General features: G+C 41.6%; 1 protein-coding gene and 1 long non-coding RNA gene across 5 annotated transcripts in view; one reads left to right on the top strand and one right to left on the bottom strand.

Annotated features, from left to right (window-relative positions):
* Window positions 1-27,700, bottom strand: part of LOC100492951 (tetraspanin 4) — a 329,574-nt gene that overhangs the window by 5,630 nt on the left and 296,244 nt on the right. For all 4 annotated transcript variants that reach the window (XM_031900608.1, XM_031900607.1, XM_031900609.1 and 1 more), the window contains 2 exons: window positions 6,217-6,318; window positions 1,849-1,980 (listed from right to left, as the gene is read on the bottom strand). In XM_031900608.1, coding sequence (XP_031756468.1) covers window positions 1,849-1,980; window positions 6,217-6,318 — 234 coding nt within the window. The remainder of the gene's footprint in view (window positions 1-1,848; window positions 1,981-6,216; window positions 6,319-27,700) is intronic.
* LOC116410340 overlaps window positions 7,739-27,700 on the top strand; it is a 36,712-nt gene continuing 16,750 nt past the window's right edge. Inside the window, exon 1 of the long non-coding RNA XR_004222301.1 lies at window positions 7,739-7,834. This is a non-coding gene — a long non-coding RNA (uncharacterized LOC116410340). The remainder of the gene's footprint in view (window positions 7,835-27,700) is intronic.

Genomic DNA, 27,700 nt, shown 5'->3' on the forward strand with positions numbered 1-27,700 from the left:
CTGCCTGGAACACTCGCTATAATATAGATAGGAGATACATTCCCATTTCATGTTGCATTAGTCTAATGACGGCCATATCAATCATTTCATTAGGGAATGGCCGCAGAGGGCTGGTAGGGACATACCAAGTGTGACCAATATGGTTACAATATGCTGATTCTGACATTTAGCTAGTGTACAAAACTGGGGTAAATAAAACAGAACAACCAGTGTATGAGAAAAAGTGCTGGGGCCACTCTCAGTTCTCAGGTATCTCAAGAGTTTTAGTTCTGCACAGATCATTATTCTTTCTGCTACCTCCCTGTATTTATCATTAGATGGCAGATCTGTACATTCCTACCTCTCATGCCAACCCTACTCTCTGCTCCTTCCTCCAGCCACTGATAACCTTCCTCCCTTCTTGGTCTGGATTTCTGCTTCATCCACCTTAACCCTAATTCAAACCCTAATCATTGGTCTTTTAGGGTTGTGGTTAGTGACAAACTATTTATAACTATATAAGGTAATTTATCTATGAAGATTCTCATTCATCCAGGTCATAACATACAGCATCTAGGAAAATTAAGTCTAAAACAATTGGACTTTTCTGAGTTTTCTTGAAAACTTTCACCACTTATCCAAGTGGCTTCTTCTGTTCTTCTTCTGCCTATAAAGAAAGTCCTTTTGTGTAGAAGATATTATGCATCATTGGAAAATTGGGAAAAGTTGAAGGAAAACTATAACAATGAACAATGTAGGTCTCTCTGAAAGTATATTGCATAATATACAGTATCTAGTAGCATTAAAACAACAGGACTTTTCTTGAAAACATTTCACCACTCATCCGAGTGGCTTCTTAAGTTCATATGACTGGTAGGGAATTCCCTGGCATTTAAACCCTTAAGGGGTTGTACAGTCACAGGCATCCAATCATAATGGTTCCTTTGAATTTATTCAGTTAGTGGTTGGCTGAAACTCACAGGTGTAAGAAAGTATGATCCATGGAAGAAGTGGAGTCAAAATGAAAGTATTTGAGGTTTCAGCCTTCACTGAACACTTAAGCTCGGTGGACAAAAACATCAGGTTCACCTGCCTCAATGAGAATCATGGTACCTTTGTGCCTGGATCGTACTTTCTTATACCTGCCAGTTTCAGCCAACACGTAACTGAATAAGTTCAATGGAACCATTGTGATTGGCAGTAGGTGCTATTGAGAAAGTACTACTACTCCGAGTCTGAGTTCCAGTTTCATATTCCGATTCATACTGCTCATTACTCCACTAAGACATCCGGTCAGATCATTATATATAAATATATTTTAATATTTCTATACTATCACCTCTCTCCCTTCTTAGCTGTAGACTTTGAGGTCTTGCATTTTTGCTGATATTGTTTCATAGCAATGCCTGCAATCACCAGGCCCGGACTGGCAATCTGTGGGTTCTGGCAAATGCCAGAGGGGCTGCTGTAAGATGCCATAGACAGTCACTATTGGGCCTGTGGGGGCTGTTTGGGCCTCTGTGTACTTGAAATGCCAGGGCCTATTTTGAGTCCCAGTCCGGGTCTGGCCATCACTGATGGGGCACCAACAATAACTGTTTAATCCCTTTTTGCACTAAGGCTTGGCTAAGTCACTGTTCTGGCTCCTCCCAGTATGACAAGGTGTGCCAATGTGATAAACAAAGTGGGTAATGTGCTACAATGGGCACTCCTTCATACCAAATACTGGGAGGAGAGCACAGGCTGGGCATACAGGCCCCTACGACTGGCACACTGCCCGCACACAGACATTAAATAAAGTTCCTTCCATCATCGTTCTCTCTTACAAATCACAGCTCCATGGCAGAGACCCAAGGGCTTGTTACATACCGATTTCCACCAAGTGCCAGGGGAGTGCAGGCCGCAGTTTTCACTGAATTCCAGGCAGCAAGAGTCGGGGACACGAGTGGCGTTGTACACCTCAAACCAATCCGTATAATTAGCGACTCCGCAGCATCGGAACTGAAGCACAAAAAAAAAAAACATAAGCGGAACCTTTGATCAGATCTTCCATGTATATTTTATAAGGCACGTCTGTAAATGTAAATGGAACAGCACCTGTATTATTCTTTCCTTTTGATCGGCTGTAATTGTTACCATTACCAGCATTTACCCTTGTATTATTATCCCTGAACTGAATGTTCCCTGCAGTTGCCCTTTATTTCATTGGAAGGTCTCTTCTTTTTTTTATTCTTGTTTAGAAATAAAGATAAAGTTGTCGCAAGTTGTCGCAAGCAGAGGTGGCAACCCTTGGCCCTTGTGGGAAATGTGGGAATACTCTATAAGCTCTACCTATACTTTTGTAATTTACATTCATTATTTGTTTTTTTTCAGTTTCAGACCTATTTCAGCTTTTATTAAGTGCTACTATAATAGATTTTGTAATAACAGCACCACCTGCAGGTCAGTCCCTGTAACTATACAGCGAAAGAGATATACAGTACCTTCAGAAGGAAAACAGAAAAGTCTTCTAAAGTCGTGCTCATAAAGAAGATGGGAAAGGGCAACTGAGGCTTCAGATCTCTTTCCTGAGCAGAGCAACTTCAGAACACTTCTCTGTTTTCCTTCTGAGAGTATATTTGTTTCAATGTACAGTTACGGGAACTGACCAGCAGGTGGCACTTTTACAAATTTCCCTAAATTGGCAGTTAATAAAAACTTAAATAGGTCAGAAATGGAAAAAAAATTAATGTAAGTCGCAAAAAGTGCTAGGAAAAGATCCCTGAACAATTTTACATTTTTTAAAGTTTACTTATCCTTTTAGGAGTGAGTATCTCCTATAGTAGCAATGGGCATGGGGCAGCGGCTTTGCAAGTTCAACAGTGTCCACAGAGAGCTCAAGGCTGAAGGTACAGAGGTCACATAGTTGTACTTTATATAAATTATAGGGATTTATACAATTAATTAGGGCTATATCTAGATGATTATAGTACATGACGGTGCATCAGTTTTCAGTTATTATAGAGAGACTATATTTATATATTCAGTAAATATAAAGTGCTCAATAATTAACGCTGATAATTTCCAGAGAGAGTGAATTTACCTAGAACTAAAACGGATGTAGAATATCAGCCCTAAATGTACCGCTGTCACTAAAATGAGTCAAAACTCCTTTCATATCTCTGCAGCGCAATTTGCAGCCTAATAAGAAGCTTTTTTTCATTATTCTAGCCACATTACGACAAGTGAAAGTTAATTACTGATTAGCAGATTATGGCTACAGCTTGTGCCTCACATTGTGTATTATTACATGAAACAAAGTCAGTCGGCAGCGCAATTTACTCACATGGAACCCGGGCAGATTTCATTATCAGAGCAAACAGACACAGGGGTAATAGGTAAGGGGTAAGGGAAGCCCACAAAGTACATGTGCTGCTGAGATGATCTCCGTGTACATCGGAACTACACAATGTATGATATCCCTGCCCACTGACTGCTTTATTCCCCTGTTCGCTAATTGGAAAAAGCACAGAATTCTCTTTTTTAGCTAAAAGCACAATTTATCTCGCCTTGTATTCACATGGCAGTCCAGATTTTCATTGCAAAAAGAGGCTAAACAGAACAGGACTAGGGAGGACCCAAGGCATTGCTTTGTGATCTGTAGCCTGTAAGGCAGCGATACCCACGGGCTATGACACACGGTGCTACTTGTCGTGGCTATAAAACACTAGAAAATACCCTGCCATAGACAATACTGAGAACTGTCTCTGCTAAAACACACGTAGAGACAGTTATCAGTATTGTCTATTTTGTAGCCGGCTACAAGTACTGTAGCTCTGTGTGGCATTGCCCTAAAGGCACAACTGTATGGCTAAGAGGTTTTCCAGGCTGCCAATCCACATGGGGCAAATCATATCCAATCATATCACTTATTTGGCAGCCCCCAGGAAATTCTGATGCTTATGTGGCTCCCAAATACTTTCTATATTTAAATGTGGCTCATGGGTCATATATAAAGGGGACATATACCCACCCATACAGAAAGGCAAATGCAGAAGCTTAAGTTACTGAAGCAGGGAGCATCTCCTGGCACTATTCTGCTCAATTCTATCATTTAAATCAGCAACAGAACTGAGCAGAGAAACTTCACGAAACCATTCCAGTGTCTCTAACTTAAGCACCCACTATTCTGTGCAGCCCACCAATGTAAAATGTTGTCTGTTCTGTGTGTGATCTATCTATCTATCTATCATCTATCTATCTATCTATCTATCTATCTATCTTTCTGCCTGTCTATTTATCGATTTATTGTCTATCTATCTATCTATCTATCTATCTATCTATCTATCATCTATCTATCTATCTATCTATCTATCTATCTATCTATCATCTATCTAGTAATCTATTATCTATCTATCTATCTATCATTCTATCTATCGTCTATCTATCTATCTATCATCTATCTATCTATCTATTGTCTATCTATTAGGAAGGCACTGAATCCAGTTTTTCAGGTTCAGCAGAACCCTCGAATCTACCAGAAGGGATTATGATGAATACCGAACTGAAGGGTTAAATGTTGTCAAAAATGTTGAACATTTTTTTTCACTTCTGTGTTAACATGACAAAAAGTCATGTGATTTTTTTGGATTTGGATTCCGTTCGGCCAGGACCATCGAATCCTGCCGAAAAAGTTGAATCCTGGCTGAAAACCAAACCGAATCCTGGAATCGGTGCATCCCTACTATCTATCTGTCTGTCTATCTATCTATCAATCTATCTATCTATCTATCTATCTATCTATCTATCTGTCTGCTATCTATCTGTCTACTATCTGTCTACTATCTATCTATCTGTCTATCTATCTATCTATCTATCCATCTATCTATCTATCTATCTATCTATCTATCTATCTATCTATCTGTCTACTATGTATCTATCAACAGTATCTATCTATCTATCTATCTATCTATCTCTCTCTCTCTCTCTCTCTCTCTCTCTCTCTCTCTCTCTATCTATCATCTATCTATCTATCTATCTATCTATCTATCTGTTTATCTCTTTGATAAAGGTTTATAAATTGCTAAGGCTGTCTGGCTTGTCTAGCCACTATATATCCTCTCAGTTTAATGATCCAAGCCCCTTGCTCAGGCCGATAGAAACTCTTGGGTGCATGAATAGGCTCAGGCTGCAGAGAGAACATTCCAGCAGTGTTTCATTGTTCAGTGTTTTGGCTTCCATGTTGTGCCACAGAGCTTAACTCCGTGCAGCTTTCTAACTCATTTAGATACAGAAGGAACGCCAGGCAGCGGCCGCTTCTTATAAAACCACAAGGAAAATAAACCTGTTACCTTGTCTTGCCTCCTTAAATGGATCTTAATATATTTATGAAGGTTGCAATAAAAACACCTAGTTCAGTATAAAGTCAACAAAAATCAATTCCTTTTATTACAGCTCGGCGAAAGAAATTCAGCTCCCTTATCTCCGTAATTCCACTGTAGCCTGAGCTATGTGCTTTCTCTTTGCTTTCTATGTATGGTTTTATCCGCCGCAACCACTTTATCATTCTCCCCAGTGTTGTAGAAATACCTAATTTTTAAGTTGCAGAGGAAACGAGAAAAAAAGAAAGGCAGAGAAAATAAAAGCAACACTAAGCCTGACTAAGCTGCAATGTGGGGTAATGTATGCCAGGGCTGCTCACTCCTATGGAATGGGATAGCCAATACAGGTATAGGACCCGTTATCCAGAATGCTCGGGACCTGGGGCTTTCCGGATAAGGGGTCTTTCCGTAATTTGGAACTCCATACCTTAAGTCTACTAGAAAATCAACAAAACATTAATTAAACCCAATAGGATTGTTTTGCATCCAATAAGGATTATTTATATCTTAGTTGGGATCAATTACAAGGTATTGTTTTATTTTTACAGAGAAAAAGGAAATCAGTTTTAAAATTCTAAATTATTTGATTAAAATAGTCAATGGGAGACAGGCTTTCTGTAATTCTGAGCTTTCTGGATAATGGGTTTCCGGATAAGGGATCCCATACCTGTCTTGGATTCAGGGCAATCTCTTAGCAGTGTATTACTGGCAATCTGTGGATTCTGGCAAAGAGGGGCTGCTGTAAGATGCCATAGGCAGTCACTATTTATTGGGCTGGTGGGAGGCTGTTTGGGCCTCTGTATATGCCAGGGCCTATTTTTAAGGCCGGTCCAGATCTGAGCTGGAGAAAATACAGTGAGTGCAAAGTGCTACATACGTCAGTCTGAATGATGCTCCATGCATTGGTCAGGCCAATGTTCCCCTCTGTGCCGTACAGATGGAGACCCTTCTTCAGGTCTTGCTGTGCGTATCTATCAATCTGGAAGAGAACAGCAGAGATCATTAGTGATCATTCCAACCAACCAAAGGAGGAGGTAAGTGGAAAATCAATTTAGAATATCATTGCTATGGGAACATAACAAGGAAGGGTCTCCCAGTGATGCACTACAGGTTAAACCGTAATGGTCACGTGGTGTTGGTTTACATGAATGTGGACAATGGTGGAATATGGACGCTATGATGAATACATATAGATATTTATATATATTGTGCACTGAGAGCATTCATTATACATATTCAGTTTAAACATTTATCATTTTATTCTAGGAACGCTCCCTTGGTACCCAATCAAAATTCATAGAGGGGAAGGAGAACGCCGGGTCAAGATGTGTATTCCTGGATGGGAGCCGATCAGTTACACAAATCATGGGATTTAATAACGGCTTGATTTCCATTTCCATTTTAATGCATTACGGAAGAATCAAATATTAATCCAGCAGCGAGTGTATGAATGATTGAAAGACAGACACAACAAATGTATTAACTTGTTATTGCCCTTTACACCTTTAGTGTTTGCTACACAATATGTTCAATAAACAGATATGGGTTTTGCATTTGTACATAAACATATTGTTTTACATGATAAATTAACTCTTTCCAACACCCTCACCCTTGCTTGGCCACAATGGAATGCCAAAATGTCATTTATAAATGACACTGGGAAAATCTGCACCTGGGCAAATCAAATCATTGGGCGGTAACCAATCAGATGATTGCTTTTAATGTTCAACCTGCAGCTGGCTGAAAAAAAGCTAATCATTGATTGGTAGCTATGGGTTACTGCCTGGGTGCAAATTTGCCCAGTGTTTTTAAATGAGCTCTATTTAATATTTTTAATGTTTTTCAACCCAAAAAAGTCCAGCCTATCAGCCTTGCTTTCCCAGTGCCAAGGTGAAACCACTCCCCCAATCCCCGCCCCCCTCGCACGTGCATGCAATGACACATGCATTTGGCACCGTTATCAAATCTGCCTGGGGGAGAGGGGCAGTTCAGGTGGGAGAGCAGCCTAGGCCAGTGGGGCCCATTCTGTATCCGACAGCTCCTTATACTGCCGACTGGTCATTTGTTTTACTAGTTTCTTCTCTGCAAACAGTGACTCAGCAGCAGGGGAGGGCCAAGCTGACCGGGCGCCCTAGGCGACCCGGTCGGCCAACTCCACCCACCTCCCCGCCCCCCCCCCCCCCCCCCCCCAACGGCGCATGCGCGCCAAAGCACAGGAGGCGGTGCAGGGGGCGGGGCAATTAGATCGGTCATTGCCTCCGCCGCTTATGACAAGCGGCGGAGGCAATGACAAAGTAGCACTAGGGGTAGGCAGGAGAGGCTCCTGCCTGGCACCCCTCAATCGTTGTGCCCTAGGCAGCTGCCTCTTCTGCCTACCCCTAGTTCCGGCCCTGCTCAGCAGAACATGGAAGTGCTAAAGGGAAAAGATATTTCTTAATTCAGACAAAAGGCAAGAAAAACATGTTCAGGACAAGTCACAATTCATGTTAAAAAAGGTAAATACTTCCCCTTTAATGTGCAAACTATTCTTTTTTTTTTTACATTTTAAGCAAAAACTAACATTTTATTATGTATTGAGATTATTTCTTTCTGTTAGCTTTTGTGCTTATGTGTTGATGCAAACTTCCTCTCTCTAGTCACTGCCTATGCACTTTCAAAGGGGTAGTTCACCTTTAAGTTAACTGTTAGTATGCTATATATGTTATGTTAGCAGCTTTTCAACTGGTCTTCATTTTTTAATTTCATATAGTTTTTGAATTATTTGCCTTCTTCTTCTGACTCTTTCCAGTTATCAAATTGGGTTACTGGCCCCGACAGCCAAACAAACTCCCCAAAAAACTATTATTATATTATATATTATTATTGTTATTGTTACTTTTTGTTGTCATACAGAGCTTATAAAATGAACCATGATTAGCAGTATAACCTCTAGCTTAGGGGTGTCAAACTCAATCACATAAGGGGGCCGAAATCTAAAACACAAGCTAAGTCGCGGGCCAAATTTTTTATTAATATACTTAGTAAGATACTAAGGGGTATATTTATCACTATGTGTAAAAAGTGGAGTAAGACATTACCGGTGATGTTGCTCATTGCAGCCAATAGATGCTTTGCTACTATTGAAATCTGATCACTGATTGGATGCCTTGGGCAACATTACTGGTAATGCTTCACTCCACTTTTTACACAGCATGATAAATATACCCCTTAGTCTTAGTTACTATGTGAGGAAAATGGAAAATGATCAGGCTGGATGGTCAGACACACTCACCAAGGGCCACATACAACAGCCAGGTGGGCTGAATTCGGCCCGCGGGCCTTGTGTTTGACATATAAGCTCTAGCTACTAACAGCTAAGTGTAAATTAGGAATGCACTGAATCCGCTATCTGTAGTAACAAGTCAAAACAACTGGACTTGCTGTGATTTTCTTGAAGATGTTTCGACAGTCATCCAACTGGCTTTCTCAGTTCAGAATGACTAGTACAAATATCTTCCTGGAATAAATACCCTGGGATGTTGCTCCAATCAGCATAATCTGTTTATCATAACCAGCCCGGCATCAGGGATCTCATGGAGGTTATTCCAGGAAAATCTATGTAAGTCATTCTGAATTGAGAAAGCCAATTGAATGACTGGCAAAATGTCTTTAGAAAAACACAGCAAGTCCAGTTGATTTGACTACAGCCATACCATGACTGGTTGTGATAAACAGATTATGCCGACTGGAGCAACATTCCAGGGTATTTATTCCAGGAAAATCATTTTACAAGTCATTCTGAATTGAGAGCCAGTTGGACGACTGTCGAAACATCTTCAAGGAAAAAAACACAGCAAGTCCAGTTGATTTGACTTGTTACTACAGCTATACAGTGACCTGGATGAGTGAGAATCTTCACAAACTAAATTGAAAATGTGGGATTTGGCCGAACCCTGAATCCTGTGTGAAAATTTGGCTGAATACTGAACCAAATCTAAAAATTATTTAAACATTAAATAAACCCAATAGGATTGTTCTGCTTCCAGTCGGGTTTCATTATATAATAGTTATAATATAATAGCCGACAGGGGTGGGATACAAGAGCCTGCAGCCTATCAGCTTGTAGGGTGGAGTGGGTGGTGGGTCCAATGGATCCCAGATGTCCCTTCTGTTCAGCAGAAGAAGAATCATCTCATGGCGCCAATGGACACAATTAGTGCAGCAGTTACCAGGTGTAGAGAAAACGGCGCATGTACAGTATGTGCAAACAACTGATTTTGCATAAAAGAAAAGCTTCACATAGAAACAAAATGCTCTTTAAGTGCATTTCCCTTAATTAAAACTGATTTAATCCATTTGTAAGTGGCACTTAATGTATTCTTTAAACAAACACACTTATTGTTATCTTCTATTGATAAAGCCCTGGCACATACACAAAGACACAGCAAAACAAATAAAACATGTGACTAAACAGGATTAGAGGGATGAGCCGGCTCAGAGCACAAATCCTTCCCTATGGGATTACTCCCGGTCCATTCTAAGATCACTGAACCACTACAAGCCATTCTATCATCATTGGAAATCAAACTCCATAAAAAAAAGGAAACCTATGGAAAAGCAGATCTGGTTCCTGATGAAATAGACACGAGGGGTTACTGGGAAGCCCAACTCTTTGCTTATGGATCTGACTCATATGAATGTCTCCTCCAAAACCAACTATGCCTCCCTAAGAACCCAGGTGGAGAAATCCATAACAAGCACTCGGCAGGTAGCATTTTCTGGGCACCCGTTTAAAAAAGCTGAGGCACTACAAGTTACAAGTCCTAGTACAAATGAGGTGTAGCAAGAGGGATTCTGAGTTAAACCAAGAAGGTGGTGAAAGGAACTCAGAGGATCATAATGTAAGTTGCACTGGGCTGCTGTGTCTCCTACTGGGGCTGTCTCCTGGTCTCTATGAAAGATACCTGCAAGAGGATCAAATTAGGCCACACCCCTCATCCACACTGCCCATGCCCTGTTATTCCTAGACATTCCCCAATCTGCCTTAAACTTTGCTCACATTCAGGGGGATCATTACCATAGAGCAGGGCAAGGTGTGGAAGGTGCAAACCAGCATGCTTTTCACACATTGCCCAACCCTTAGCACCCAGAGATGCAGGTCTCAGCACTCAATCTTAACCCTTTGTGGTTCCCTGATGAATACAGCAGCAGTGAGTTCACGAGAAGTGTCCTGGGACTGAAACATGGGCATTACAATGGATGCCCCCTAGCTTGCTTGCTATTCAGACATTAAATGGCATTATTTATACAGTATGTGCACATATGAAACTGAAGTACTGTGGATTTCCTCGCTGAGCGTAGAAGCTGCTAAACTTTCTATGACACCTGCTGAGTACTGACAAGAAATCCTTCCCCAGCACATACTGTATGGTGCCTGGCCACAGTAACAAGAGGAAAGTGACACCTATTACAGTGCCTTTATTCTACATATACAGTCCCATACACATCCTGCAGAGGCCAACACCATGTCGCACCTATGTGGGTTCAGCCATACACAACATGTTCATCAGACCTAGCTAAATTCTATGCATACAACCAGAACCTTGGGGCATCAAAGTGAATGATAACATAGAAACGAAAGCCAAACACTTGAATGAATGTTATTATGATGACTAAAGACTACCAGTGTATAAGAATATATGTACAGACTCAAAGGAACCATTTATAAAAGCAGCAGTGTATTCTAGAATACACACAATGGATATTGACGCAATTCATAATTACATAGTTCCATAGGGTTGAAAAAAGTCCATCAAGTTCCACCCTTCCAAGTAAACCCAGCACTCACAAACCTATACTTACACATACATACACTCACATACATAAACCATATAAACAAACATTAATACTAACTGTAGATATTAGTATCACAATAGCCTTGGATACTATGCTTGTTCAAGAACTCATCCAGGCACCTCTTAAAGGCATTAACAGAATCTGCCATTACCACATCTCTAGGAAGGGCATTCCACAACCTCACTGCCCTCACCGTGAAAAACCACCTACGCTGCTTCAAATGGAAGCTCCGTTCCTCTAATCTAAAGGGGTGGCCTCTGGTGCACTGATTGTTTTTATGGGAAAAATGAACATCCCCCAACTGCCTATAATCCCCTCTAATGTACTTGTACAGAGTAATCATGTCCCCTCGCAAGCGCCTCTTTTCCAGAGAAAACAACCTCAACCTTGACAGTCTCACCTCATAGTTTAAATCTTCCATCCCCTTTACCAGTTTAGTTGCAGTCTCTGCACTCTCTCCAGCTCATTAATATCCTTCTTAAGGACTGGAGCCCAAAACTGCACTGCATACTCAAGGTGAGGCCTTACCAGGGACCTATAAAGGGGCAAAATTATGTTCTCATCCCTTGAGTCAATGCCCTTTTTTATACAAGACAGCACTTTATTTGCTTTAGTAGCCACAGAATGACACTGCCTGGAATTAGACAACTTGTTATCTACAACCCCCCCCAGATCATGGTACGTGCATTCAAACCCACTTCTGCACTTCCATGTGGTTGCCAATATGTCCATCCAGCTTCTTCTTATGAATGGTGTGAAACTGTGCCTTGTGATCCGGGGGGAACTCTGAAGCAACTCAACTCCAGCTTTGACCTTCCAGTATCTCCAAGTTCCCAAGGGAAGCTGCATCAATAGTTGCACTAAATTTCTGCCTAATGAGTTGAATGAGTTAAATGAGTACTCTGGAAGTTACATAACCACCACACTGAAAATGCTTAGTTCTGTTTCTCAGTTGCTATGGACATAGCTTAGTTTAGAAGTGAGGTCAACTGTCAGTATGTATAGAAACATTCCATGTGGTCCCTATTAGCAGTGCTAAGGGGTGGTGGGATACCTTAACTGTACGACATCCCAATAAATAAAGGCTGAATCTTCCCACTCAGAGCACCAGGCCCAGACTGGCAATCTGTGGGTTCTGGCAAATGCCAGAGGGGCTGCTGTAAGATGCCATAGTCACTATTTATTGGGCTGGTGGGGGCTATTTATGTACTAGAAATTCCAGGGCCTTCTGTATTCCCCAGTCTAAACCTGCAGAGCACTGTCACATTAGCCAGAGACTGATGCAATAAATGGAACATATGGCACCTTAATTACTCATTAGATCAGTGAATAAAATGGGGACATCTGGGTTCACTTTCTTCTTTTAAACAAAATCACTGGCACAACAGGTCATGTTGCAAGCAGGATTAACCTAGTGTGTTTATTCCAAATGTGATGTTTCGGGGACACACCTAATCATCAGACAGGAAGGGGCGTATCCCTAAAACATCACATTTGGAATAAAAACGCAAGGTTTATCCTGCTTGCAACATAACCTGTTGTGCCGGAGGTTTTCTTTAAAAGTTTATATGATTTAGGGGGAGCAACTGACCTGAGAGGCTCGGGGGTGCTGATCTATTTCTACATTCACAAGGATGAATATATCGGTGTACCTGGCCGTGGGTCAACCCACACTTTATTCTTCTGGGTTCTTCATGGCTATTAGAGTTTTAATGATTATGAACTACTGTTTGGATCAGTGCACCGGCCTACAATGGTTGACTCTTTCTAGGGTGAATTGTCTGTTTAATAGCAAACAAAAGGATTTCTGTTACTTTGTAAAATACATTTAGAACTAAAGCAGACAAAACCCCGGTACAATAGGCTGTTAAGAAATGTAAAAAAAAAATAGGGATTTTTGGAAATCATAGTTCTGAAGCCTTAGATGATGGCTCAGGGCCCAGATTAGCACTGATTATCAGGTTAATGGAAGCACGTTCCCTGAATTAATACCAGCATCTCTCTCTCTAGGCTGCAAAAATCTCAAGTCTCTGCACACACACACGAGCCTCTGTGGCCATTGTGATTGCTAGACATGAATGTTTAACAAATCCTTTGCTCATACAAACTACACATAAATACAGCAACCACAGAAGCAGCGCGTACATCCCAACTGCCAGGGCACTAATAAAGTACCCTCTGTCCTGTTCCATAATGTTTAGAAAAATCTAGCTTTTTCCTTTTTCAAAACACATCAGTTAATAGAGCTTCCCCGGCAGAATCCTGCATTGAAATCTGTTTTTCAACAACACAAACAGATTTTTTTGTATTTATTTCTAAATTTCACTTTGGGCTAGCCATATTCTTCATTTCCCAGGGTGCCACAGCCATGAATGTGACCTGTGCTCTGATAATCTTCAGTCACACTTTACTGCTGAGCTGCAAGTTGGAGTGATATCCCCCCTCCCAGCAGCCAATCAGTAGAACAATGGGAAGGGAGCAAGATAGCAGCTCCCAGTAGGTATCAGAATAGCACTCAATAGTAAGAAATCCAAGTCCGGCTTGGGAATCCTCCAGTTACAGGGCAGTAGGAGAAACAATAGGTTACCTGAAAGCAGTTCTAATGTGTAGCGATGGCTCCTTCTGAAAGCTCAGACTCAGGCACAATGAACTGACATGGCACCTATACACCAATATTACAGCTAAAATACATTATTTGGTTCAAGAATAAAATGTTAAATGGTAGAGTGAAATATTTGCTATGTTAACAGTGTAATTTAGAAATAAAAAGTACCCCATAAAAATCATGGTATAATCTCTTTAACAACAAAAATATGGAAATACCATAGAAAAACAAATACCATAGAAAATGTCTAGGCCACACAGCAGAACTAATAAGAATACAAAGACAACAGCATGGTCTAATACAGGGATCCCCAATGAGCCACACTCGGATGTAAAAAGTGTTAGTGAACAGTGGTGTAACTATATATATATACACAGCGGACCCAGGGGTCGTGGGGGGATGTCTGGGCAGCAGGGGGGCCAGGAACACAGGGTCTGCTGCAGAGGAGGGGGGGGGGGGGGGGGAGGAGATGGTGGGGAGAAGGGACTGGTCATGCCGGGTCCTCTCAAAAGATTTTTCTGCAGGGGGTGCAGCATGACCAGGTTAGGCTGCTGTTAGTGAACCACACGAGCATGAAAAAAGTTCTTTGGGGATGCCAAATAAGGGTTGTGATTGGCTATTTGGTAGCCTCATGTGGACTGATAGCCTGCAGGAGGCTCTGCTTGCCTTCAAGCCAGAAATGTAAAAATGGGCACCTACTTTGAGGCCACTGGGAGCAACATCAAAGGGGGTGGGGAGTGACATGTTGCTTATGAACCACTGGTTGGGGATCATTGGACCCATAGGCTTCTAGCCTCTTGATGTGGCACTGTAAGTAAGCTTTACCAGTACTGCTAGTTATATTGCTTGCAAGGACATAAATGATTATGAGGGAGATGAACAGAAAGACTTGAGAAGATATATTAAATATTTCATAAAGTAATGGCCAATATACTCCCACAACATCTTTCCAAGGGAAAAGTTCCGTGCTTGATGCCAGTTTATCAATGTCAGGCTTGATGACTACACACAGCCAAAAGTATTGTTAATGCCTTTTATTTTTAATGAAAGCTATTAAATTATAAAACAAGGCATCAGCCCATTGTGTAGTTTATTCTGCATCCAGAATCTCAACTGAAATCTGCCTACTGAAGCAAGAAAGGTGTGGAAACCACTTTTACTGTGCGCTGATGGTGATCTGGGCTGAAGTGCAGTCAATTATTCATGGAGGTCATATCTAAGGCAGATCAGCCCCATCTCCTCCCTTCTCTGTTGTCTGGAACATGCTTTTTAGAGCACACGGGGCCGCAACCTATCTCGTTTAATAGGCACCAATAACTAACAAGTATCGCATTCATTATTTAGTAGAAAATGAATTACAAGCTATATATATTGCAAAGTCTGGATAGAGCCCCAGGTTTTCTATTCACCGGGGTCCATGAATTCTGCTGCACTTATTTCATTTAGTTTCAGTGTAGTTTTGGAAGTAATAAAATTGTCTGAAAATAAAAAAATAGATATTGGTCGAAATACATGGGTAACTATGCCATTATGACCTCCTGCCATTTTAATTTTGCCTTTGGAAAAGTGGGATAAATATATCAAAATAACATTTGCCAAGTTATTGAGATACATCTACTAAGACCTCTTTCACAGCCTTTATGCCCCAAGCCAGGGTTGGCTAGCAGTGGATTCTGGCAAATGCCAAAGGGGTGGCTGAAAGATAACCAGTCACTTTGTACTAGCCTGGTGTGGGGCTGTTTGGGCCCCTGTGTACTTGAAATGCCAGGGCCTATTTTGAATCCTAGTCCAGCTCTGATATGCCCCACCTGGTCCCAAATTTATAGGCAGTTAATATATGTACGGGATTATTTTCCACATGATTTTCACACAGTGCAAATGGTGTCCTTCAAGGTAGAAAACTATCACTCATACAAGGTAATACAGTATCTCACAATACTTGCTATACAACACCATTGTATCCCTGGTGACACAAAGAGGAGTAATCCCCTGTATTCTTTTCCTTTTGACATTTTCCACCTCAACCATATTTAGTTTACAGGTCTTGCACGTTTCCAAGGAAATATCTATATCAAAGCTACCAACTACATGTAAAGTTTATTACTTTCTAAATAGCATGGCAATGAATCCAAAGGTCTAAAACAGGCATCAACCAATGGATAGGAGAAGCCATTAAGACTATATTTTCATAAACAATACTTGGGGATTGTTTCCCATGTTAGCCGTGAGCAGGACGGGATCACAGCGATTACATTTGAACGCACGTATCCCCTTCCTCTCATCTTGAGAGGTTAATTGGATGTTGTGTTGGTTTTGAGAGGACTCACAATAGCCGAGCTCTGCTAAACCGCTTAATAACAGCTTTCCCCTGCTCTGACTCCTGATGTTGGGGGGCTTAGGTCTTTTTGTTAAGGGTTTTTATTACTGTGCCCAGGTCAGGATAAAGCATCACAGGAGAGCGGTCTTAGCACTGAAAAACCTTCTCTGCCCACTGCTTAATACAGCATTGATCTAAATCTAATCTCAGAGCCAGAGAGCAGAATAATGACATGGGATATCATGGAATCCCACGCACAGTGCACACTAACTTGCCAAGAGAATTGTTAAAGGGACAGGCTCTTCAGAGAGAAATGCGAAGTACCAGAAGCTCCCAAGCCAATAAAGACATGCACAGATATGCATTTGAGTCCATTTGTAGGCATTTTAGTGTGTCAGCTTAATTCAACTAAACAGATAACTATGGGTAATACAAGCAAAAGGTGGTAGTCGGAAAAAACAAATATTTGTGCAAAAACATGCTGATTTCAAGAATGGGGCTGTGTTTTCTGCTGTTTGCACCAAAATAGGAGGGCACAATACTAACCAGGAGGGCACAATACAAGCCAGGAGGGCACAATACTAACCAGGAGGGCACAATACTAACCAGGAGGGCACAATACAAGCCAGGAGGGCACAATACTAACAAGAAGGGCACAATACTAACCAGGAGGGCACAATACAAGCCACGAGGGCACAATACTAACAAGAAGGGCACAATACTAACCATGAGGGCACAATACTAACCAGGAGGGCACAATACAAGCCAGGAGGGCACAATACTAACCAGGAGGGCACAATACTAACCAGGAGGGCACAATACTAACAAGAAGGGCACAATACTAACCATGAGGGCACAATACTAACCATGAGGGCACAATACTAACCAGGAGGGCACAATACTAACCAGGAGGGCACAATACTAACAAGAAGGGCACAATACTAACCATGAGGGCACAATACTAACCAGGAGGGCACAATACAAGCCAGGAGGGCACAATACTAACCAGGAGGGCACAATACTAACCAGGAGGGCACAATACTAACCAGGAGGGCACAATACTAACCAGGAGGGCACAATACTAACCAGGAGGGCACAATACTAACCAGGAGGGCACAATACTAACCAGGAGGGCAGTATATAAACCAGGAGGGCAGTATACTAACCAGGAGGGCACAACACTAACCAGAGGGGCATGATACTAACCAGGAGGGCACAATACTAACCAGGAGGGCACAATACTAACCAGGAGGGCACAATACTAACAAGAAGGGCACTATACTAACCAGGAGGGCACAATACTAACCAGGAGGGCACAATACTAACAAGAAGGGCACTATACTAACCAGGAGGGCACTATACTAACAAGAAGGCCACTATACCAACCAGGAGGGGACAATACTAACCAGGAGGGCACAATACTAACCAGGAGGGCACAATACTAACAAGAAGGGCACTATACTAACCAGGAGGGCACTATACTAACAAGAAGGCCACTATACCAACCAGGAGGGGACAATACTAACCAGGAGGGCACTATACTAACCAGGAGGGCACAATACTAACAAGAAGGCCACTATACCAACCAGGAGGGGTCAATACTAACCAGGAGGGCACAATACTAACAAGAAGGCCACTATACCAACCAGGAGGGGACAATACTAACCAGGAGGGCACAATACTAACAAGAAGGGCACTATACTAACCAGGAGGGCACAATACTTACCAGGAGGGCACAATACTAACAAGAAGGGCACTATACTAACCAGGAGGGCACAATACTAACAAGAAGGCCACTATACCAACCAGGAGGGGACAATACTAACCAGGAGGGCACTATACTAACCAGGAGGGCACAATACTAACCAAGAGGGCACTATACTAACCAGGAGGGCACAATACTAACCAAGAGGGCACTATACTAACCAGGAGGGCACAATACTAACCAGGAGGGCAGTATATAAACCAGGAGGGCAGTATACTAACCAGGAGGGCACAACACTAACCAGAGGGGCATGATACTAACCAGGAGGGCACAATACTAACCAGGAGGGCACAATACTAACCAGGAGGGCACAATACTAACCAGGAGGGCACAATACTAACAAGAAGGGCACTATACTAACTAGGAGGGCACAATACTAACCAGGAGGGCACAATACTAACCAGGAGGGCACAATACTAACCAGGAGGGGACAATACTAACCAGGAGGGGACAATACTAACCAGGAGGGCAGTATGCTAATATGTTTGTGCCTCCAGTATCTGGAAAAAAACTGATTTCGGGGGGGGGGGGGGGGTACATTTATGCTGGAATGGAGATTTGTGGGTTTAAAATAATGGGAATTGCCGTGATTTGCACACTTTTAATCATGTATTTGCTAGTGAAAGGGTTACAGCATACTTACCTTTCCAAGTAATGAATGTAGCTAATAGGACAGATCTATGTATCATAGCAGAAATCTGTGTAGTTAAGAGGCTAGCCACAATAGTCTATCACTGGAGCTAGCCATGAAAGGAGGCCACACTTTCCTATTTGTATGGAGCGGACATGAGCTGCCAGCAGTAAATCAGTTTTATGAAACCCCAGGTCATTATCTGCAACACCTTCCTCGTGAGCACCCCCACCCCCCACGTTACCTCCTCTACAAACCTCAGAATAGAAACAAATCAATGCTCTTGTCCCTATAGAAGGGGCGACCTTGAAATGTTCTTCTCTGACAACAAATTGACTGGCACAGAGCTTGATCACACTGCGGTGAGCACTGAGTGAGGCAGGGGGGTGCGTGTGTGTGGGAGCCTAATATGCCATATCTTCTCGTCCTCTGCCTGGCCTTTGTGTCTGCTTCTAGCATCTCTCTTATTCACACTATGGTTTCTCTTTGTAACCACTATCTGTAACGCATTGGCCTTGGAACTGGGTTTTCTGCTTGTCTGCCATCACTTTGCTTTGGTCCTTAACCAAAGCATAGGGGGTTTTTCACGGTGAGGGCAGTGAGGTTGGGGAATGCCCTTCCTAGTGATGTGGTAATGGCAGATTCTGTTAATGCCTATAAGAGGGGCCTGGATGAGTTCTTGAACAAGCAGAATATCCAGGGCTATTGTGATACTAATATCTACAGTTAGTATTAGTGGTTGTATATATAGTTTATGTATGTGAGTGTATAGATTGGTAGGTGTGGGTTGTGTGTGCTGGGTTTACTTGGAAGGGTTGAACTTGATGGACTCTGGTCTTTTTTCAACCCTATGTAACTATGAAACTTAACGGAAACCTATACCCCCCCCAGAATGAATACTTACCAACAGATTTGTTTATATTATATTAAGTGGCTTATTGCAGTTACCAAATTGGAATATATATATGGTTTTTCACCCCAGATGAAGGTTTCTGTGACCGAAACATTGAGTAATAAACTTTAAAATTTTACATTTACATTTTGTTCATAATACTTTAAATCCTAGGGGTGCTAGCCTTGTTCCAGTGCATTTTTTGGTACTAGCACCTAGGTTTTGTTGCTGAAAATGGTGTGCACCCTTTGGACTATTTTATATATATATATATATATATATATATATATATATATATATATATATATATATATATATATATATATATATATATATATATATATATATATATATATATATTTATAGACAGCCAGTAAACAGCACACTATTAGCACAAGATACTACCTGGGTGCCAGTGCGTAAGTATAGTATTCCCACCCCAGATCCCTCACATCCTAACCTGAAAGCTACTTTTTACATAAAAATAATATTTATAACTACAATGTTGAAGATCCCCAAAACTTATATTACCCTAATACACTGTTAGTCACACCCAGGCTTCAATCTCTACCTCAGCTTTTGACTTTGTTAAATGTTGTCTACAGAAATCCTCCAAAATTGCTATGGAAAAAGCTCAGATTGGACAGGACACCGCTATTTCTTCTTCTTTCATGTAACCTTTGGGTAATGACTAGGAGAAATTCCATACTAACAGAATTATGCATTTCCATGTATTTCAGCATTTGTCTAGCTTTCAAGACTGTAGGCAGGGAGTCCTGTACAAGGTGCCCCCACCCCACTAACCCCCTTTGCTATAAACACTGCACCTATGGTAGGCACTCTGCTAATTGTGATGTATTGATATGTTGGTTTCTGGTAGCTGCCTATGAAACCTGTACGCAAAGGGAAGGAACATGAGGGGCATGGGTCGAGGGCGTCAGTCTGAAGAATAGAGGGGGACTGGGCACAGAAGCCTCTTTACAGACAACCCCGAGCCGACTGAAGAGCGGCAGGGCCACACAGACTGGTGAAACCTGCAAACTAAACTTTGTGCCAAGTAAGAAACCTGAAACCTTGAAAGCACCAATTATAAATGATATTTCCCATGATGTCTGTTTCACTGATAAAGGCTCCCTCTTCTTAATCCTAAAAAATGCAATCCCTACCTAATCAGCATCTGTGTTAATGGGATCTGATTTAATCCAATAAAGTGAAGCTCTGCCCAAACAGCGGCACCTCGATGTTACAGGATTATACTGACAACCCATTACTCAGCCCTTCCTGCTGCAGCTCAGACACAATTAAAGCCTCTTATTTTTAGTCAGACAGCTCCATCTGTCCAGATGCTGTGTTACTCACCTGCTCTACTGGGGAGGGATAACACCTTGCTGCCGCTGCACAGCACACAAGCAAACATTGTATAATCCTCTGATAATTTATGCTTTATATATCCGAGGCATCATCTCAAAAAGGAGATTTATTCTCCCCTCCATGCAGTCTTACTGGCTCATCTAATGCCAAATCCTAAGGCTGATTTTGTGCATGTTGTACATAAATAATGGACAATAGAGGGGGGGGGTCTTATTTTATACGATTTTATCTCGGTGCTGCCTATGTATTGCACTGTGTTTCACCTCTACTATAGGCTCCAGCTATATTATTCTCTCTCAGCACCAACACATCCTGTTAAAAACAAATCAATATTTCCGTCTCTCACTTTTGTCTTCACTTGCAAACGGATTTAACGGGAGACAACTTGGCAGCCCCTGGAGTTGTCACCTGTGTTCAGATCCAGCCGCACTGTCTGACAAGGAGCTGCAGTTCTCTCTTTAACCTTTTAACTCCAATACCAGCTTAAGATACAGCTTAGAAAAATGCTTCCAGAACTATCACTTCTCTATACCATCTCTACTAACTACTATTACTAACTCTAGTAATGTGCAGTGTTCTTAGCCAAATAATTTCTACAAGGACTATTTAGTTTATTTTGTGTATAATTACCCTAAGTAGACAGCAGTGTCAGGGGCCCACTAAGCCTGCCATTTCAGGGGCCCTCTGCCCCAGTCGAGGGCTTCTCAATGTGGCATACCTGGTGCTGCCACCCTATCTCAGAGGTGGGATAGTGAGGTCAGATGGGAGCGCTTGCAGTTTCCAGGAGTGGGTTTGGGTCAGGAAGCCTCTCAAGGAACGGGGTTGACCGTTTTTTTCCCAGTGTTCCACCAGCCCAGTCTGACTCTGGTAGACAGACGCATATATTTTAATACCATTTTGCATGAGCATTTTTGCAAATTGTGTGCATTGCGGCTGACATTTTTAGATTGCATCACATCTGACATGCAGAGTTAGAACAACAGTAGCATGTAAATCCGCAATTGCCATGAGTTCCAGGACCTTTTTTTCTTTAGTCCTGGAAGTCCTGGAATTACTGCCACATTTAGGGTGGCAGTAGCACCGGGGTTCCCCAGTATCAATCAGGGCCGGAACTAGGGGTAGGCAGAAGAGGCAGCCGCCTAGAGCGCAACGATTGAGGGGCGCCAGGCAGGAACCTCTCCTACCTACCCCTAGTACGCAATCAGTTTTGCATTGCGCCGCTTTGTATCGCACACCGTGCCGCGTCCCCCCCATGTAGGTGCCATGTAGGTGCAGGGTTGAGGTAGCCGACCGGTTGCCTAGGGTGCCCGGTCGGCTCAGCCCGCCCCTGGTATCAATAGACACAATTGTGCAGAATTTATCAGAGCAGACTGGGTAGGAGCACTGGCACTTTCATGTATCCATAGGAAGTGCAAGGAGCGTGTTTGGATGCATGAATGACATCATTATGTGCAGCGTTTTCTGTTATTGTGTTATTTTTGTTATTGCATTATTATTCGCAATAATTTTTTTCCCTTGGTTATGCAAAACATCTTGGCACTAATAACCTGGTCTTTCTTAAAAGCTCACTTATGGAAAAAAAACATGAGAGCAGAGTCAAAACAGCAATAGCTCATAAAAATCAAGATCTAACGCAACTCGGAAATGAATATATTTGCCCCTAAGACTTTGTTAGCCACACTCCATATACTTATACAAGGCCCTGAATGCACCAGCACAGAGAGCTGATTTACTATAGCCAACATACAGCAGTCACCCATTTTACCTCTGATGACAACATTTAAACTCTTCTCTCACAATTATAGAGTTAAAGGGCTCTGCTAGAACATGGGCAGCCATCCATGTTCCAATTACATGCAGCACAAGTGAGATAAATACTCCCAGGGTAGCCAGTCTGCGGCAATAACCATATTTTTGTTGGCAAGTAAACTCAGGAAACAAAGTCCTTTCCTGTCCATAAAGGCCTCGATCTCTTCGCTGCACCATCCATCAGCTTTATCTGCCGCCGTAAAACACACACAAGATTCAGGGAGTGAGTTATGAACTGACAGAGCCGACAGCATCAATTTCTCAGTGACTTTACAAATGCATCAGTACTGTCCCCCTCTATGACATTGCTACAGATGCGCTGTCACATCTCCGAAATGATACACGCCGCAGAGTTTTACTGAGTTCAGTTCTGGCCTTAGGTTCATTTCATTCAGTCTTGGGAAAATGCCTATCTTCCCCATGTGACTATTTTACCATACTGGCATGAAAGGTTATTGGTTATTCTCTAGGAAACAGAACCAGGCACCTTGGCCCAGACAGTCCCCGAGTCCTGAGCTGCAGGATCCATAAAAACCATGAATAAAAATGTCCGGAACAGATTCTTATCCTATTTTAGGGTCATAATGATCCAGTTTGTCCATAAAATGTCAAGTTCAGTTGTAAAACTGAAGTTCCCTCTTGAGCTAAAGGGTTTACCTCGTGTTCTCTCTGTTTCAGGTGTCACCCTTATATAAGCCCCCCTCACCTTGTCGCCTTTAACAGGTCCATCACCAGCTGTTAGTAATTTGCACCTAAATTCTATCTTTCTGTCTCACCTGCTCCAATTAAATGCATAAAATGCCTAATGTCTAAACTGATCACCTTGGTTACATACATGTCAAGTTGGTTGGGCACTAAGATCTAAAAAAAGCCTTACACCAAGACCAGATCTGCTAATGCATCACCTCAAGGGCCAGCCAGCTGGGATTCCAACCCGGAGCCAGAGTGATCTAGGGGCATCTTGGACATGTCTGTCACACCCTGGTCTGGCCTCCGTCCCACCTGTGCCCCATCCCATGCTCCACTACCTCAGACAATATCAAAAGACTAGGAATCATACTTTGCATTTGAATGGAGAGGGATAGTTAAATATTGGGGGAAATTACTGGCAGCGGGGGACAGACCTGTTGCTGCAGGAGACCAGGGGAAAGGGGCTTACAAGGTAAAAATAGAAGACACCACACAAATAGGGGGTACGTCACTATGGTGAATGGTTCTGTAGGTGGTATTTTGCCACCCCTTCAAAAACGTGAAGTCCATTCAGGCTAACCGTAACTGTAGCATATGGGTAACCACTTGGGTCAATTCTGTGCACTCAACTAAACAACTGGCATTATGGCTCTGTACCCACAAAAATGGAGATGAATTCTAATGGCAGAAAGCAATGACCAAGGCACATGGCAGTTACAGCTTAGAGAGTTTATGGGCAGAAAATGATCCTTCCACTTGTAGGATTTTTTTTTTTTTTGCTTGAGTAAACAGAGCCTTACGTGGTCCTTCCCTTTATGTAGTGAATATTTGCAGCTCCATTTTTTCTTTCCCCTTTGTTCTGGATTCAGAAAACTTGCAACTTGTAAAACATGTATAGTCAAGCTATATGGAAGCATAAAAAATAGTGCAATATGTTTGTGAAAGATGTGATAACTCCCTTTGTAAGCATGTGTTGCTCTATCTCCAAGGCACCACACATTGAAAGTGACAACACCAATAAAATTAGTGCTGTATTACTGTCACTTAAATGTGCGGTGTCTTTCAGATGGAGACACATCTGCTTACAAAGGGTGTTATCACATCTTTCACAAACACATTGCGCTATTTTTTTCTGTCCGCTTCCTTATAGTTTGACTACAAGAATCTTTTTTATTCTTTAGATATTGCAATTTACAAATATTCTCGCATGAGTGAATGTTCAAGACACAAAACAGACGAAATTTCCAACTTTAGCACATTTTCACACTTCAGATGAGGCAGTTTAGGAATATTTTTACCTACAACAAATAACACTGCACCTCAAACCTGTCATATTTTCACACCATACTTGATAGTCACAGTAGGTGCATATAACGTTCTCCAGCACATCCAGCCTATGTTTTTATAAATGCAGTCAGAAATCAGGAGTTGGCTAGAAACTAGGATACACTTAACTGTAACATACACATGCGGAACAGAAATGCCTTAAGTTTTTGTAACATATTTTTTAATGTTGCCCTTAGTCAGCTTTATGTCCTCTATGGCTGGGCTGGTATCCTTTCTGGTTGGATTATCCCCTCAGGTTGGGTTGGTGTTCTATCTTGTTGGGTTGGTGTCCTATATAGTTAGGTTGGCATCCCATATGGTTGGGTTGGCATTCTATCAGGTTGGATTGGCATCCCATATGGTTGGGTTGGTGTCCTCTCTGATTGGGTTGGCATTCTATCAGGTTGGATTAGAATCCCATATGGTTGGGTTGGTGTCCTCTCTGGTTTGGTTGGCATCCTATATGGTTGGGTCAGTCACCTTTCTGGTTGGGTTGGTATACATCTTCTGTGGTTGAGCTGGTATTCTCCTTGCAGGCTAATGACTTTTCAAGTACTACTGTTCCACTGTGTGTCTTCTAGAATGAAACATTAGCCATTCCATGGCAGAAAATTAACAATGCTTCTCAATTGAATTCATGGTCACCATAGATACATTAAGAAACTATAGCAATGCCCTGGGTTCATGAAACTCATTTTATAAACACATTATAAAATGGGATTGCAAGAATCCGTCAATATATCAAAAAAGGTAAAGTAGTTTTATTGATCCAATGGCTTCTATGAGTCTCCATGGTCTCCTATTGAAATATCAAATCAATCCAAGGGTTTATCAGTTGGACAAAGATTTCACTGCATATACAGACAGCCAAACTGCACTGATCCAACTGGGTGTCCCACTTACACATGCAAAGAAAATGGATTTCAAGGTCAGCTGATGCTTCTCAAGCACTGGGCAGAAGTGATCTAATTGAATTGCAGTATTGGCTGATGTGTTCCAACATGGAGCAATGATTCAACAGCCAAACTTCTTTCATATCTTCCTTGCTCCTTGTATGGCCTGCTTCATGGTTTCTTGAAGGTCTAAAGTCAAAACCCAAGGGTGCTCTGGGAGTCCAATCTAGTGTCTCTAACTGGAAACTAAGTTTTATGAAATCCTACCTGGAAATAATATGTCAATATGTTACATAGGCTAAATTAGAATCACTTTGCTTTATAGTTCACCATGAAAAAATAGGAATTGTAAAAAAAAAGGGATAAAATAAAAATTCAAGACAGATTGCACACAAAATGGACGTAACTGAATATCATAAAATCATATCAATAAATCTGAAACATACCTTCAGTTTTAATAAGTATTACTATATATACTGTACGCTTCACTGGGCTCAGTGCTTTATTTGATCTATATACTGATACATTCAGGCTCCCCCTCCCTCTAAAAAAAAATATATATATATATGTTACAATGTATTACTGCTGTTTGTATTGATTACTGAAACCACCAGATAAGGATTAATATGGACTTGGACGGATAATAGACACAATCAATTTATTTCCACGTTGTCATGCATCTAATTCTTTCCTGTCAAAACTCAGCAGCCTCGTCTACTTATATCCTGTGACAGGGCTCCCAGGTCATTATTGATCCTGCAACGGGCAAGCATTTCTATGTGCGGCCTCTATGCTTATCCTGCGGTGTGCGTGTCTAGCCTGTAGCATGAGTACAGACGGCAGGATTACTTTTTCTGTGCATATAAATAGATTATAGAAATATATATACTATACATATATACACACATACACATAGGCTTTTCTGCTGTAATGCTACTTAATGCCAATTCTATTTATAGGGAAGAAGAACAACATATGGGACCTGTTACCCAGAATGTTTAGAACCTGGGATTTTGCAGATAAGGAATCTGTCCATAATTTGGATTTCCATAGGTAAAAGGGATTCTGTCATTATTTTTATTATGTTCTTTTTATTTATAAGTTACACTGTTTACATAGAAAATAATTCACTTGACCATTTAAAATGTTATTCTTGAACCAACAAAGTATTTTTAGCTGTAATATTGGTGTGTAGGGGCCATCTCAGTGCATTGTGCCTGAGTCTGAGCTTTCAGAAGGAGCCAGCGCTACACATTAGAACTGCTTTCAGGTAACCTATTGTTTCTCCTACTCCCATGTAACTGGAGGAGTCCCAAGCTGGACTTGGATTTCTTACTATTGAGTGCTATTCTGATACCTACTGGGAGTTGCTATCTTGCTCCCTTCCCATTGTTCTGCTGATCGGCTGCTGGGGGGGGGGGGGGGGATAACACTCCAACTTGCAGCGCAGCAGTAAAGTGTGACTGAAGTTTATCAGAGCCCAGGTCACATGGCTGTGGCACCCTGGGAAATGAAGAATATAGCTAGCCCCATGTGAAATTTCTAAATTAAATATAAAAAAACTGTGTTTTTGAAAAACAGATTTCTATGCAGAATTCTGCTGGAGAAGCTCTATTAAGTCTACTTAAAAAAACATTTAAACATTAGTAAACGCCAATAGAATTCTTTTGTCTCCAATATGTATGTATGTATATCTTTATTTATAAAGCGCTACTTATGTACGCAGCGCTGTACAGTAGAATACATTAACACAAACAGGGGATTATTAAGATAATAATAGATACATACAAAGTACATCAATAAATACAGATAGATACAAGATAAATACAGTTGCCCCGTAGAGCTTACAATCTATATGGGAGGGTAACTTACAGACACAAATAGGCAAATATAAGTGCTGTAGGTCACAGTGAGTGACACTATAATATAAGTGCTGATTCCCAGATCAGGTGCTGCGAGGAATGAAGGAGTCGGCCAGGAACGTACGGAGACACAAGGGAAGAGATGTAGTGAGGAGCAGAGGAATGGAGGGCTTTGAAGGTTAAGGGAAGGAGTTTGTAAGATATTCTTTGTTTAATAGGAAGCCACAATAGGGACTTTAGCAGGGGAAGGGTTGATGAGGATGCCATCAATAGAGATAGAAAAGAGGTGGACTCATGTAACTTAGGTAGTAACAAGGTACTATTTTTTTTTTTTTCAAATTTGAATCACCTGGTTAAAATGGAGT

Source organism: Xenopus tropicalis, chromosome 4 (genome assembly GCF_000004195.4).
Source record: "Xenopus tropicalis strain Nigerian chromosome 4, UCB_Xtro_10.0, whole genome shotgun sequence".
In the NCBI taxonomy this organism is placed as follows: domain Eukaryota; kingdom Metazoa; phylum Chordata; class Amphibia; order Anura; family Pipidae; genus Xenopus; species Xenopus tropicalis.